Source organism: Hemitrygon akajei, chromosome 3, assembly GCF_048418815.1.
Source record: "Hemitrygon akajei chromosome 3, sHemAka1.3, whole genome shotgun sequence".
Classification (NCBI taxonomy): Eukaryota; Metazoa; Chordata; class Chondrichthyes; order Myliobatiformes; family Dasyatidae; genus Hemitrygon; species Hemitrygon akajei.
The window spans coordinates 71,234,075-71,249,404 of NC_133126.1; the positions used below are offsets into that span (position 1 = coordinate 71,234,075).

The window sequence follows — 15,330 nt, forward strand, 5'->3', positions numbered from 1 at the left end:
CCTCATTTTACAATTAATATGTTTGCTTGAAGCAATCTCATGAGATTTCATGTAATGCATATGCACTTATCTGAAAAGAATTGCTTTGTTAGCTATGTCATAACCACAAACTATATGAAGATTTCTTGGTGCTAAATATTTGAAAAGCAAAACAATGCATACCAAAGTCATGGGAATTTATCATGCCTGATTTATTATAATTATAAAGAATGTTGGAGAATTCCACCCACTCTTACCACACTTTTAAGTTGGATTTGGTATTCTGATATTGGCACAGATTGATGCTTTTAATGTATACCTTTGTAGGTTATTACAGATTAACTTGCCTTTGTTCTACCAAAACGAGTTAAATAGTATTGATTTCATGAGAACAAAAACCTGAGAGGCATTGAAAACCTATTCATATACTGTATAATGCAAGATAAATTCAGTTCTTTATCTGTAATCTAAAATAAACCAGCACAATATATTAACTTTTTTTCTATTCCTATCTAGCAACCAAGCCTGTCATAAATGGCATGTTAAGGGACCCATCTCAGATTCCTGACAGGGTTCTAGCTAATCAAGTTTATCAGGTACTGTATTAATCACAGTTATCTTTTCCAATGGCATTTTATGTTTAATAGCGGTTCACACTCTTGCAGCTAAAGTAAAAGATTTTATATTTCATTTAATTATTGTCACTGTAAACTTCTATATAGATCAGAGTTCATAGGGAAGCCAATAAACTATTTGCGTATAAAAGCTTTTTTTTCCATTTTAATAGCCTTCTTTATTGTACATACAAGCCATGCCTGCTTTATTTTCTATATTTTAAAATTGAACAGTCCTTGACAGTCTTTTGAACCATACTCGGAAACTGTAAATTGTAATTGCAGTTCTCGGAAAACTATTTGCCATAATAGTTATCTGATTTACCAGTGGATTATCTGACACTACATATTTAATGCACTTTTTCATCTCTTGTTTGCTTGCAGTGCACAGTGAACGACTGCTGTTATGGACCATTGGTAGACTGCATCAAACAGTATCTTTTTCCATAAAATTTAGGACTGAAATTGACGAGCTATGACTTTGTAGATGAGATGTGTCTAGCTTAACCTGACATCAAGTTCTGCTTCACAAAACATGTGTTTCATACCCTATCCTTGTACTTTCAATCAACTAGGGTCACTGAAAACCTTATTCATAACTGCAAAAGTATCATTGTGGACAATGTGATGCTTTTGTGAAAGGAAATGGCCGTAGAATTCACCTCTTTAATCTTTAACATATTACTGTGGTATAATTAATAAAGTTCATCAGTTCTGCCTTTTAAAAAGATTGATTGCCGGAATCAGGTTACGTATTACAATAAATTTGCTAGACTTTCAACTCAGCTTTGAGTATGGATAAAGGTATAATAGGCATGGTGATTAGAGTGATTTAGTTCTTTAAAAGAAACAAAACATCAGAGTTTTGTACAATTTACTGAGTTTTAGCAATTGACAGGCGGGATTGGGGTGAAAAGCGTCAGTGACAAGGGAAGAAATTTTATGAGTCAGCATACACAAGAATGCCTTTCTGAAACTCAGTGATAGAAAGTGTTGATTTGACCATGACCATGATGGTCAGGGCCACAGGAGGAAATAGAGCATTGCATAATAATGCCAAGAGTTTACATAAGTTCAAGAGTCTATGAACATGTTTCCATCAGAAATCTCTCCCTTTCAGGAATGCATGCACTGAAACAATATCAGTTATGTTATAGATACAGTAATATAACTGCTATCTTGCACTATGAAAATGAAGGTTGAATGAGGCACTGTCATTTAATCATTGCGATATGGCTACCCTGTTATTAATAACGGTTTATAATTTTGTATTAATCCAGCATCTGCCACTAGTTCAAATTCATTCTAAGTAGCTTTTATTAGCAGCATCAGTTTTTAAAGACTAAGATTAATACAGGTATTAATACAATTTATAGAAGTTCTATTAATGAGTTTTTCCTATAATGTCATTAACAGTTTGGAGTGCGTTGCTTTGATTTACAAAGCTATTTTTCACTGTAACCAAGAGCACTTCACTTGCTGTGTAAAGAAATATGCTGTACAAAAATTCCCATAATGTTTTATGCTCAGCCTCTTTTTACAAAGTATTGCTTTCTAAGATATTTTCCGGAAGTGTTTTACTTTCATAAGTCAAAGAAGAACTGTAAATACATTACAGATCTAATTAGCATACACTCAGTGGCCACTTAGTTGCCTCCTGTACCTAAAGAAAAAAGGAAAAAAGTGGCTACAGGTATAGAACTGAGTGTGGTCTTGTGCTGCTGTAGCCCTTCCGTTTCAAGGTTCAACATGTTGGCATTCAGCGATACTCTTCTGCAGGCAACTGCTGTAATGCATGGTTATTTGAGTTACTGTCACCTTCAGTCAGTGTAAACTAGTCTGGCCATTCTCCTTTGACCTCGCATTAACAAGGCATTTTTACCCACAAAATTGGATGTTTTCTTTTGTTTTAAGCACCATTCTGTGTAAATTTAGGAGGCTGGTATGTGTGAAAATCCCAGATCAACAGTTTTTGAGTTGCTCAAACAACCTCTTCTGGCACCAGCAATTATTCTACAGTCAAGGACACTTAGATCACATTACTTCCCCATTCTGACCTTTGGTCTGAACAACAACTGAGCCTCTTCACCATGTCTGCGTGCTTTTATGCTTTGAGTTGTTGCCACGTGATTGACTGATTAGATATTCGTATTAACGAGCAGGTGTACAGGAGTACTTAATAAAATGGCCACTGAGTGTATAGTAAATGCATTAACCTTGCATAATTGCTGTAAGAAATATGTTTGAGATGTTAGTTATCAAAGTCATTACTTTTCATTAAACACTCAACTTTTGTGTTTATGTAGCAGGATACTTTTATGCCTAGGCAAGGTTGCACTGTCTGTGAGATTGTTGCATATTGGTATTCTTGAACACAGTTGTAATCTTCATGTGTTGTATCTAAATATCCTTAATCTTTTTGCTTATGTCTACAATGTAACCTGTTTTAACATGGTCTATTTCAGACAATGGTAATACAGTAGCAGTGTACAACTTGAATTTTTTCCCCCAGTGCAAGTAGCAGCTGTTTCTGAGGTTTTTCCTATTCTGACCTATTTCTGATAGTGATTATTCCTTCTTGACCAAGTCTTGAAGTTGAGAGTGTTGAGAAGGTTTTTTCTTCGGAAAGTTATAATTCCACAAAACAGAGCATCTGTGCAAATCCAGGTTAACAAATTGTATTACAAAAAGCAGGTTTGTGGGAATGATATATTGTTGTGGCCTTCAAGAAACGGGATGTGGGAATCAGTTGTGCATCAGTGGAGCAGAGTGAAATGAATCACAATGATTGATAAATTAACAGCAGTATACTTGATCCTGAGTAGTTTTAGAAATCCCCTACTCCCCACCCACATCTTAAATTATTTCATGGTAGGAACATGTTTCCTGCTTATCTTGATTGACAATTGATTTTTTTCCCCAATAAAAACACATCAGATAAGTAGTATATGAGTATTATTCATTATAGTTTCCGTTGACCATACTAGTTATCACTTCTATTCACAGACTAAAATATACTGTGCAGAAGATCATTCACATGAATTACCTCAATGAATTTGGGACAGAAAGACTTCATGCAATGCAATAAGTGGTTATGTATTCTGATTTTCTCCAGAAGGCCCTAAAATAACAAGTGAATATTTTGTTGATACAGTTGTACAAGATAGGAGGGGGTTTAAGCCACTCAGTCCCTCAAGCCTGCTCAGCTACTTAGTGAACTGATGGCTAAACTGATTTATGACCTCGTCTCCAGATTCCTGCTTGCATCAGTTATCTTTCACTCCTTGCTTTATCAACAGTCTTATCTATCTCTGCCTTAACAGTGTTCAATGGCCCTGCTTCCAAATTTTCATTTTCATTTTGTGGTTTTCTTTAAATCACTTAAATAGTGAATGCGAATAATATTTTTCAGGAGGAAGAAAAACTTAACTAACTAATATACAGCTCAATAATATAATACTCTACTATAACAATACTATCATTTTGGCTCCAAATGCAATTCCCTTAATTATGTCTCTCAGTAAATCCTCAGAGCTTTTTATCCCTGGTGATATTATTAGAGTTCATGATTTTAAATAATAATATTCGAGAAATTAACCAAAGCAAAGTAGATGGTCACATTGATTATGATGGTTCTGATTTAATTAAAGGGCAGTTTCTCTTTAAATGTAGTCATCATCTCCATGATCCTTTCAGCCTGGAATATAGCAAAGACAGAACAGTGGTAATTTTCAAAATATTGCATTGTGGTGCCATTACAAGACATAATACTTGCATGTCTTATGCATTTTGGAAGAATACTCAGCCTGTGACAAACATGAATGAAGGTTGCTACACACACAGATTTGCACAAGTGATCAATTAATGTATTCATACAAAATTATTACAGACGTGAGGCCTGGGTACGGTGTGGAGAATCTGAAGTGTTCACCATCCTTAAAACAGATTACTACTTTAACTTAGTATTCTTAGTGATTGGCATAGTGTTCCCACCCCTCTTACTGCCATCCCATTGATCTGTCTTAAGATCCCCTCTCCAAAATGCTTCACCCCATTTTGAACAAAAGAATGGGTTCCCTCCTTGGGCATTACCACCACCACCATTTTAATTTTCTCCCTAGAACTGCTTTCTTCTTTCAGTCCCTTCCTCCAATATTTATATTCCACTTGAGAGTATTTATTTTGAAAATTTCTCTATGTTATTAATATTTTTGTTTATTTTCATTATTTCTATTGAAGTAATATTAAGTAAGCTTACAGTGACATTATTATTAATTTAGAAATACTTCTGAAATCAATCTTATTTAGTGTCAAATGAGACATTTTTTGTGAATTTAAAGCAGCTTACATAATCCACAAAATGCTAACATGGGTTGACTTCTTATTCCAATGGAATGTACAGTTCAAAATAATAACTGCTGCAAACCCACTGGTTCAAACTCAGTTGCTATGGTCTTGTGCAATGACAACTGCTGTTTCCTTAACTTACTACCTATAGTGCCATTGGACAAGAATATGAAATTCTGCTTCGTGAAAAGCTACAGAGAAAAAACCTATCATTTTTAGGTAAAAATTTGATTGGAAACCATGTAATCCACAACTGTTCACTTTGTCGGAAAGTACAGAAAATGCAACGTATCTGTAAGGCTGAAGAAAGAGCTGAAATGATTGATGCCGTGCATGTTATCTTATATTGATTTAGGACTAGACAGGAAATCAGATACCTAATACTCTTACATACAGTACACATAGAAACTTGTGATTAATATTTTATAGCATAAGTAGCTGGAAAAATACCTTTATAATAGTTGCTTCTGTAAAACCTCTCATATCCTGAGATTACATATGTGAGTCTTGTCTTCAGAGATTTAAAGTGAAGCATAAGGAACCAAACCTAAGAGGTGGTTTACATATGAAAGAAATGGAGTTGGGGGAAGCAGGTATGTGATGTGCAAAAAGCATTCCACTCCAGAAGGAAGATAAATTACAGATTACTTGGTCTATTCCTTGCAAAGAAGTGGTATCTTTCAATAATTTCATGTTTATATTGGTAGAAAGCTCTTTTCAATTCTGAGAATTCAATACTTTTAAAAGTCTTGTGGTACAGAAAATCTTAGGGTTTTTTGTTCTCCCACTGATATAAACTTCTTTGTCATTTGATGCATGTATAAAATATTCAAAACAAAATTTGTATTGCCTTTGGGGATAAAATCAATATCTTATTTGAACATGAATTATCACAGAACTTACTCATTACAGAAGGATGACATCTTTCAGGATTGCATCATTTGGTAAAACCATTGAATGTTTTCTTTTCCGTTGCACAACACATTTAGAATTTATCAACACACTAGCCTGCGTTTTAAAATTAAACTGAGTGAAGGTTACATATTTTCTTAATTCTTGGTACATCCCTGCTCATATTGTATTTCCAGGTTCTTGCACTTGTTCATTACATATTACAGTACATTCTGCAAGAATGTCCATGAGTAAGGGCATGGTTCATTGGGATATAATATTAAGTAAAGCACTGAATTTATTGAGCATTAAGTATGGAAAAGATTTGGTTAACTTGCAGTCTCTGATTCTGTTTAAGAGGGCAGTGAACCATTCACATTTCGCTTAATTGGCTATCAACCAATATCTATTACTGCATATCTTCCCAGCTCACTTTCTCAAAATGCAGTATTTCTTTCTCCCAGCTTCTGTTTCCCTTATGTTTCATCAGATTATACCACCTTCAATACCAGTGCTTCTTATTTGAATCTTTCCCCTTTAGAGAAGTTCCTTCCACTGATGATGTAAATGACTTGACTGTGGTGGACCTACTTCCCATACTCTGCTTCAACTCAGTCTCCCAGATCTACAATGCTATAGTCCTTGCATTTGTTCCTACCATCCTTCACATTGAAGAGGTCATTCTCCATCATAACTGTTACTCTTAGCATGAGACCATGCATTGCTACTACTTCACCTTCCCAATAGCATACAGACCATCAAACACTGATTCAAATGGTTCTGTTTATTATTAGAGAATGTATACAGTATACAACCTGAAATACTTGTCATTGTAGACATCCACGAAAAACAGAGGAACCTCAAAAGAATGAATGACAGAACAACATTAGAACCCCAGAGCCTCTCCCTCCTCCCTGCAGAAGCTGCATTAACACATCAACCTCCCCCATCCCCTCGTCCGTTTTCAGCAAAAAGCATCAGTGCCCACCACCCACCAAGCAGCAGCAAAGCCCCCAAAGGGAGACCGTTATCTCCACTCAACAAAAATTGTTGTTTACCCGACAGGACTGATGAAGGGTCATCGACTGTTTACTCATTTCCATCGATGCTGCCTGGCCTGCTGAGTTCCTCCAGCAGTTTCTGTGTGTTGCTTGGATTTCCAGCATCTGCAGATCTGCTCTTGTTTGTTTTTATATAATTCAGATACTCCATCCACTGTTCTGCCTTCATCAAAGGATGAAGTTCAGATGAAATATGAGGCTGATGAAATAGATAGATAAATTTTATTCCCAGTGGGTGAAATAATTAAGTATTTTAAAAGAGGGTAAATCCAGTTGTATGGTGTATTTTTTTGTACTCTTCTTCCCGTATGATTGACATGGAAAACCTTTCTTAGTTGTGTCGTTGTGGGTGTTACTATGAAAAAGGGACACAGTCAAAACAAAATCTTCAATAGTTTCATCCAGCCCATTCACAGTCATACTAGTGGATTTAGATGCACCTTAGGTACATCGCCTGGCCTTGCTGGCTTGCGTGTGAGAAGGGACAATTTGCCAGAAGCCAGATTGCTTAAATCACAATTGGATTGCAGGCTTGTTAGTGAGCTGAGTATGTGGTGGCCTCTAATAATTCTTGAATCATGGTGACTTTCTGATTCATTGATCAAGCTCACACCAGCCTTTAAAACTTTCTTTTGGGATCTCAAGTACTCACCACTTTATCAATAACTAATGTAATGGGATCGAATGCCACATACTTCTGCAAATGACACTAGCATAGTTGGCATCATGTACTATATGGCTAGAAACACAAAATTATGAAAACTCTATTAACAGACTAAACAATTGAGTATTTTAAGATAAATGGAAACAAGCACCTCCTCTGTAATGTGTCTAGGGTCCATGACCTTGCTACTGCTGTGCCTCCCTTACATAGATTCTGTGTTCTCTTTGGAGTAAATACAGATGCGAAAAAACCACTTAAGACCTCCCCATCTCTTTTGGCTGCGTGCATAGATTACCGTTCTGATCTTTCAGAGGACCAATTTTGTCTCTTCCTGTCCTTTTGCTCTTAATATATCTGTAGAAGCCTTTAGGATTGTCCTTCACCTTGTCTGTTAGAGCAAACTCATGTCTTCATTTAGCCCTGCTGATTTCCTTCTTAAGTGTTCTGTTGCATTTCTTGTATGCCTCCAGTACCTCATTTGTTCCTGCTTGCCTATACCTGCTATGCACCTCTTCTTTTTCTTAACCAGAGCCTCAGTATCTCTCAAAAATCAAGGTTCCCTAAACCAGTTATTCTTGCCTTTTATTCTGACAGAAACATACAAACTCTGTACTCACAAAATGTCATCTTTTGAAGGGCTCCCACTTACCAAGTACACCTTTGCCAGAAAACAACCCATCCCAATCCATATTTGTCAGATCCTGTCTGATACTATCAAAATAGGCCTTTTTCCTGTTTAGAATCTCAACCCAAAGACCTTAGCACCTAACCCCCCCGAATTTTCTTTGCAGGACTTCGTCACCCCCCTACCCATGTCGTTAGTATCTATGTGGACCACGACCTCTGGCTGCTACCCCTCCCACTTAATGCTGTGGACTTGATCCAAGGTATCCCTAATCCTGGTAACAAACTATCCAGAAATATTGTTCTTGTCTACAGAACCTCCTTACTGTTCCCCTATTACCACACCTTGTCTCTTCTCTTTCCACACCCCCCCCCCCAATCCCCTTCTGAGCCCCAGATACCTGACCACTGTGGCTTTCCTCTGCTAGTCATTCCCTCCAACAGTATTCACAGCAGTATACCTGTTGTTGAGTTAAATTACCATAGGGATGCTCTGCATTGGTTGCCTATCTAATTTTCCCCTCCTGACAGTCATTTACCTGTGACCTGCACTTTCGGTACTACCTCCCTGTATGTACTGTCTATCAACCCCTCAGCCTCTCAAATGATCGGAAGTTCATCCAGTTCCAGCTCTATCTCTTTAACACGGTCTGTCAGAAGCTGTGGCTGTATGCTCTTGCAGGTGTCGTCATCCGGCACACTGGAGGTCTTCCTACATATTTCTCAGAGATCTACAGCAATCGCCATTACAAATTTAAAGCCAAAATGTCTTTACCATCTGTTTACCTTTCATTAAGTTTTCTCTCTTCATTGATGTTTGCATCTTTATTTACAGCCCTTTTCTGTTTTATTTCTTGAAGTTTCCAGTCCTCCAGCAATGCTGCAGTCATGTTCTCCAATTTTCATTTTTGTTCCAATAATTTGTTTAGCTTGTACTTGACATTCCATGCAACTGTAGAGTTTACTTGATCTGACTCTCCAACGTTCCCACCTGCTGTTTTACACATGCAAAGCGTCCTGACAATGGGTCTTGGCCCGAAACGTCGACAGTGCTTCTCCTATAGATGCTGCCTAGCCTGCTGTGTTCCACCAGCATTTTGTGTGTGTTGTTGTTTGAATTTCCAGCATCTGCAGATTTCCTCGTGTTTGCCAATAGTATATTTCCTTTCTTTGTGTATTGGAAGCTTTGTCCCAGAAGATGAGGCTCCTATTTCCTACTATCACTTCTTTAACCACATGCTTGCTTCTCTGATTTTCTTGGTGGTATAGTAATAATCCTGAGGTCAGAATCCATGAGTTCCTTGGGTTAGATCCAGGCACATATTGAACAAAACCTCTGTCTTTTTGCTATCATCTATGACTAACTTTGCAAACTGAATATATTTGACCCTTTATGCAATCCAGATGTGTAACCTGCTTTATCACAACTTTGTCTATGTTATTTATATAGAACATAGAACACAGCACAGTACAAGCCCTTCGGCTCATAATGTTGTGCTGACCCTTTAACCTACAAGATCAATTTAATACTTCCATCCCACATAGCCCCCTATTTTACTTTATCCACTGAAAGAAGTTTCTTTCTTCTTTAAACAGAAGAGTAATCTTTTTCTCTCTTCACTGAATCCACTACCTGTCTTGCTGAGTATTTAATCTGTGTTCCTTTATCACTCTGCTGGACTAAAATGAAAGCAGATCTTCAGCCGTTGGTCACTTCCACCTCTTTGCTACTTCCACTCCTCCCCCTTCTGTCTGCCTATGGCCTCTCCTCACCTGGATTAATATGTACAATTTATTTCTGTGTGTATATAATATTTATGGTTGTTTAACATTAGACATGGTGAAATGAATGGCAAAATTCTGGCAAATGAGTACAATGTGGGAAAATGTGCAGCTGTGCACTTTGACAGGAAAAATAAGAAACACGTTATCTTAATCGTGAGCCATACGGAGCTGTGTGGTTGATGCACCATCAATAACTCTGAGACGTGAGGCGAGATATCGGCTTTTATTGACTGGAAGAAAGAACAAGCAGCAATTGACCTCCATGCTACATCCTGGATACTGAAGGCAGGGCTCAGGCCCCAATCGCCTTTATACCACGGTCTTTGGGAGGAGCCACAGGAGCAGTCAGCAGGGGGGGCGTGTCCAGACAGGTATATGTAGTTCACCACAGTGGTGTAGAGGGATCTGGATGATCCAGAGTATGATTCACTAAAGGCATCAGGTAATTGGGAAAGTTAACAGAATATTATCATATAATGCTGGGAGAATTGATAAAAGCAGCAAGGTCATACCTTAGTTATACACTGTGACCATTTTATTAGTTACACCTGTACACCTATTTGTTAATGCAGATATTTAATCAGCCAATCATAATCAGCCCAATGGATAAAAGCATGCAGACATGGTCAAATGGTTCAGTTGTTGTTCAAACCAAACATCAGAATGGGGAAGAAATATTATCTAAGTGACTTTTACCGTGGAATGATTGTAGGTTCCAGATGAGGTGGTTTGAGTGTCTCAGAAACTGCTGATCTCCTTGGATTTTCACACATATCATCTCTAGAGAATGGTATGATAAGCAAAGAAAAACATCCAGTGAGCAGCAGTTCAGTGAATTCTCTGGGTCGAAACATCTTGTTAATGAGAGAGACAGGAAGGTGACCGTAGCTCAAATAACTATATGTTACAACAGTGGTGTGCAGAAGAGCATCTATGAATGGACAACACTTTGAACCTTGAAATGTATTGGCTACAGCAGCAGAAGACCACAAGCATATACTCTGTGGCCACTTTATTAGGTGCAGGAGGTCTCTAATAAAGCGACCACTGAGTGTATAAGCCATGTTGAGACCTCAGCTGGAACGTGGTGTTTAGTATTAGTCTCCTTTTAAAGGATGACAGGACACAGATCAGAGAAAATTTAGTCAACTAATATCTGAAATGGGTGAAGTGTCCTATGAGGAAAGATTGGATAGGCTAGCTTTGCTGCCAGTGGAGTTTAGAATTGTGATAGATTACTTCATTTGAAGCAGGTTTCCATAAAGTTTTGAGAGAATGAGTGTAGAGAAGATATTGTCTCTCATGAAAGAATCTAGAACTGGGAATCACTGTTTAAAAGTAGGGATGGCATATTTAAGACAGACATGAGGCGATTTTGTTTTTTAAATATATCCCAGGTTTGGACATTTCCTTCAGAATCTGTGTACTGTACTTTTTAGGATTGACATGGTTGAATATTTGATAAGCATGAGGCTGGGATGTAACGTTCAGCTTTCAGTTTGGTCAGCCATAATTTTATTGAACAGTGAAGCAGTCTCAAGGAGACAAGTAGCCTAATTTGTATGCTGGCTAACACCAGAAGTACAAAAACTTAACCACTAAAATTACTAATTAATGAAAAGGGTACTTCCACTAATGATAAAGATTACGCAAACGCAAGGAAATCTGCAGATGCTGGAAAATCAAGCAACACACACAAAATGCTGGTGGAACGCAGCAGGCCAGGCAGCATCTATAAGGAGAAGCACTGTCGACGTTTCGGGCTGAGACCCTTCGTCAGGACTAACTGAAAGGAAAGATAGTAAGAGATTTGAAAGTAGGAGGGGGAGGGGGAAATGCGAAATGATAGGAGAAGACAGGAGGGGGTGGGGTGAAGCCGAGAGCTGGAAAGGTGATTGGCAAAAGGGATACAGAGCTGGAGAAGGGAGAGGATTGTGGGACGGGAGGCCTCGGGAGAAAGAAAGGGGGAGGGGAGCACCAGAGGGAGACGGAGAGCAGGCAAGGAGTGTTTGTGAGAGAGGCAGAGAGAGAAGGGAAAAAAAGGGAGGAATAATAAATAAATACATAAGGGATGGGGTAAGAAGGGGAGGAGGGTCATTAACGGAAGTTAGAGAAATTAATGTTCATGCCATCAGGTTGGAGGCTACCCAGATGGGATATATGGTGTTGTTCCTCCAACCTGAGTGTGACTTCATCTTGACAGGCAATAGATAGAGATATCAGAATGGGAATGGGATGTGGAATTAAAATGTGTGGCCTCTGGGAGATCCTGCTTTCTCTGGCGGACAGAGCGTAGGTGTTCAGCGAAACGGTCTCCCAGTCTGTATTGGGTCTCACCAATATATAGAAGGCCGCACCGGGAGCACAGGACGCAGTATACCACACCAGCTGATTCGCAGGTGAAGTGTCGCCTCACCTGGAAGCACTGTCTGGGGCCCTGAATGGTGGTAAGGGAGTAATTGTAAGGGCAGGTGTAGCACTTGTTCCGCTTACAAGGATATGTGCCGGGAGAGAGATCGGTGGGGGGGGGGGGGGGAACGAATGGACAAGGGAGTCGCTTAGGGAGCAATCTGTGCAGAAAGCAGAAAGGGGGAGAAGGAAAGATGTGCTTGGTAGTGGGATCCCGTTGGAGGTGGTGGAAGTTACGGAGAATTATATGTTGGACCAGGAGGCTAGTGGGGTGGTGGGTGAGGACAAGGGGAACCTATCCCGAGTGGGATGGCAGGAAGATGGGGTAAGAGCAATGTAAGTGAAATGCGAGAGATGTGTTTGAGAGTAGAGTTAATGGTGGAGGAAGGGAAGCCCCTTTCTTTAAAAAAGGAAGACATCTCCTTCGTCCTGGAATGAAAAGCCTCATCCTGAGAGCAGAGGTGGAGGAATTGTGAGAAGGGGATAGCATTTTTGCAAGAGACAGGGTGGGAAGAGGAATAGTCCAGGTAGCTGTGAGAGTCCGTAGGCTTATAGTAGATATCAGTAGATAAGCTGTCTCCAGGGATGGAGATAGATCAAGAAAAGGGAGGGAGGTGTCGGAGATGGACCAAGTAAATTTGAGGGCAGGGTGAAAGTCGGAGGCAAAGTTAATGAAGTCAACGAGCTCAGCACGTGTGCAGGAAGCAGTGCCAATGCAGTCGTCAATGTAGCGAAGGAAAAGTGGGGGGCAGATACCCGTATAGGCTTAGAGCATGGACTGTTCCACAAAGCCAACAAAAAGGCAGGCATAGCTGGGACTCATAAGGGTGCCGATGGCTATACCTTTACACCTCTACTGTCAAGATGAAGCCACACTCAGGTTGGAGGAACAACACCTTATATTCCGTCTGGGTAACCTCCAACCTGACTGCATGAACATTGATTTCTCTAACTTCCGTTAATACCCCTTCTTACCCCATCCCTTATTTATTATCTCCCCCTCTCTTTTTTACTTTTTCTTTTTTTTTCCTCTCACAATCACTCTTTGCCTGTTCTCCATCTCCCTCTGGTGCTCCCCTCCCCCTTTCTGTCTCCCTGGGCCTCCCGTCCCATTATCCTTTCCCTTCTCCAGCTGTGTATCCCTTTTGCCAATCAACTTTACAGCTCCTCCCCCTCCGGTCTTCTCCAATCATTTCGGATTTCCCCCTCCCCCCACTTTCAAATCTCTTACTATCTTTTCTTTCAGATAAAGATTACCTTTACTTGTTATGTGTACATCAAAATATACAGTGAAGTGCATCATCGACCAACATAGTTTGAATATGTGCTGAGGTCAGCCCGCAAGTGTTGTCACGATTCCACATCCAATGTAGCATGCCCACAATTTGCTAACCCTCACCCGTGTGTCTTTATACTGTAAAAAGAAAGTGGAACACCTGGAAGAAGTACACGCAGTCACAGAGAGAACGTACATGCACCTTACAGACAGCGACAGGAATTGCACCCCGTTAGCTGATTCCTGATGCTGTGATAACATTATGCTGAGCGCTACACTAGTGTGCCACCCTGGTCACCACCAGCAGCACAAAATGACAGACAAGCATTGTTTGTAACATCTGGAAAATGCTTTTATTTAACTAACTTTATGTATAATGCTGTATCACTTGTTCTGGCTGATTGTATGTTGCTGGTTTTCTAACTTGTACCTGCAACCACCTGCACTCTTTCCCCTCAGGCTTCTGTCTGCTTTACTTGGTGTATATGTATTTTCTTTTCTGACCTTGGCCTTCGTCAAAATTCCACTGAACTTCTACAAAACCCCCCAAAAAACCCCTCTTTCTTTCAATTGGGTATTTTACACACTTCTGCTTTAATATTTGAATTCATTAATTTCACATCAGAACCATGCCTCTGTAAATCCTTTATTATTGCTTAACTGCCATGCTTATTTATACATTCTCTTTTGCTGTTTCCTTCTTGTGTTCCCCTGATTATGTGCATGCTAAGAAATAAATTTTCTAGCATGTAAAATGTGATATGTTACATTAATGTGTAACTTTTCCCTGTTGTGATGAAACATTAATTTTTTCTGATTTTAAACAGACTTAGTCCGATATGCTGAGTCTCTAGTATTTCTGCTCTTCACATTCATTTGTGTTTGTATTCCAAACCATCATCACAATTCTTATTTGATGTTAATGAAATGTTCTCATTTGGCCTCTAAGAGAGCCCATATGCAAAATGTTACTCCAATTCAGACAACCTTGGGGATTAAGTTGTAATTTCTTCTTATGTGATTGTTTCGTTAGATGCTGAGAGGTATGTCAGTGTATTCTGTAATATAAAATTGTTAGAACACAGTAGAAGGCCTTTTGCCCCTTTAAGTCTGGGCAGACTCTTTGTCGAGCAATCCCAGACCTGTTTTCCTGCTGATCTTTCCAAATATAAATTCAATTCTATTTTGAAAGCTGTGATTGAATCTGAAAGCACCATACTTTCAGGCAGTATATTCCAATTCATAATCACTCACTGCATGAAATGGCTTTTCCTTGCTTCAGCTGTGGATCTTTAGCCAATTACTTTGTCTGTGTTCTCTGGTCCTTGAATACTTTGCCAATGGGAACAATTTCCTCTGTTTACTCTATCTAAGCACATCTATTTCAGTGCATTCCTTCTCATATCTCTAAATGATCTCTTGACTAAGAACAATCTCAGCTTCCTAGGTCTACCCTTCTAGCTGAAAAAACAGTGCTGAAATAATTCTTAGTAAATTGTTTCTGCGTCCTTTGGTAAAGTGTGTCACTGCACTCCTCTGCATTAGGTTTTATTTTCCCCTCCCATGTGTATGTCTATTTCATCAGACTTGTCTATATCCTTTTGAATTCTATCATCCTCATTATGTGTCACTTACTGTTTAATCATTTGCAAATTTGGTAACAGCTCTGTACTCTCATAT

At 39.1% G+C, this 15,330-nt stretch overlaps 1 protein-coding gene across 2 annotated transcripts in view; it reads left to right on the plus strand.

Annotated features, from left to right (window-relative positions):
- Positions 1 to 15,330, plus strand: part of cdin1 (CDAN1 interacting nuclease 1) — a 165,836-nt gene that overhangs the window by 73,492 nt on the left and 77,014 nt on the right. For both annotated transcript variants that reach the window (XM_073040099.1, XM_073040100.1), the window contains exons 6-8: positions 496 to 575; positions 978 to 1,027; positions 5,092 to 5,159. In XM_073040099.1, coding sequence (XP_072896200.1) covers positions 496 to 575; positions 978 to 1,027; positions 5,092 to 5,159 — 198 coding nt within the window. The remainder of the gene's footprint in view (positions 1 to 495; positions 576 to 977; positions 1,028 to 5,091; positions 5,160 to 15,330) is intronic.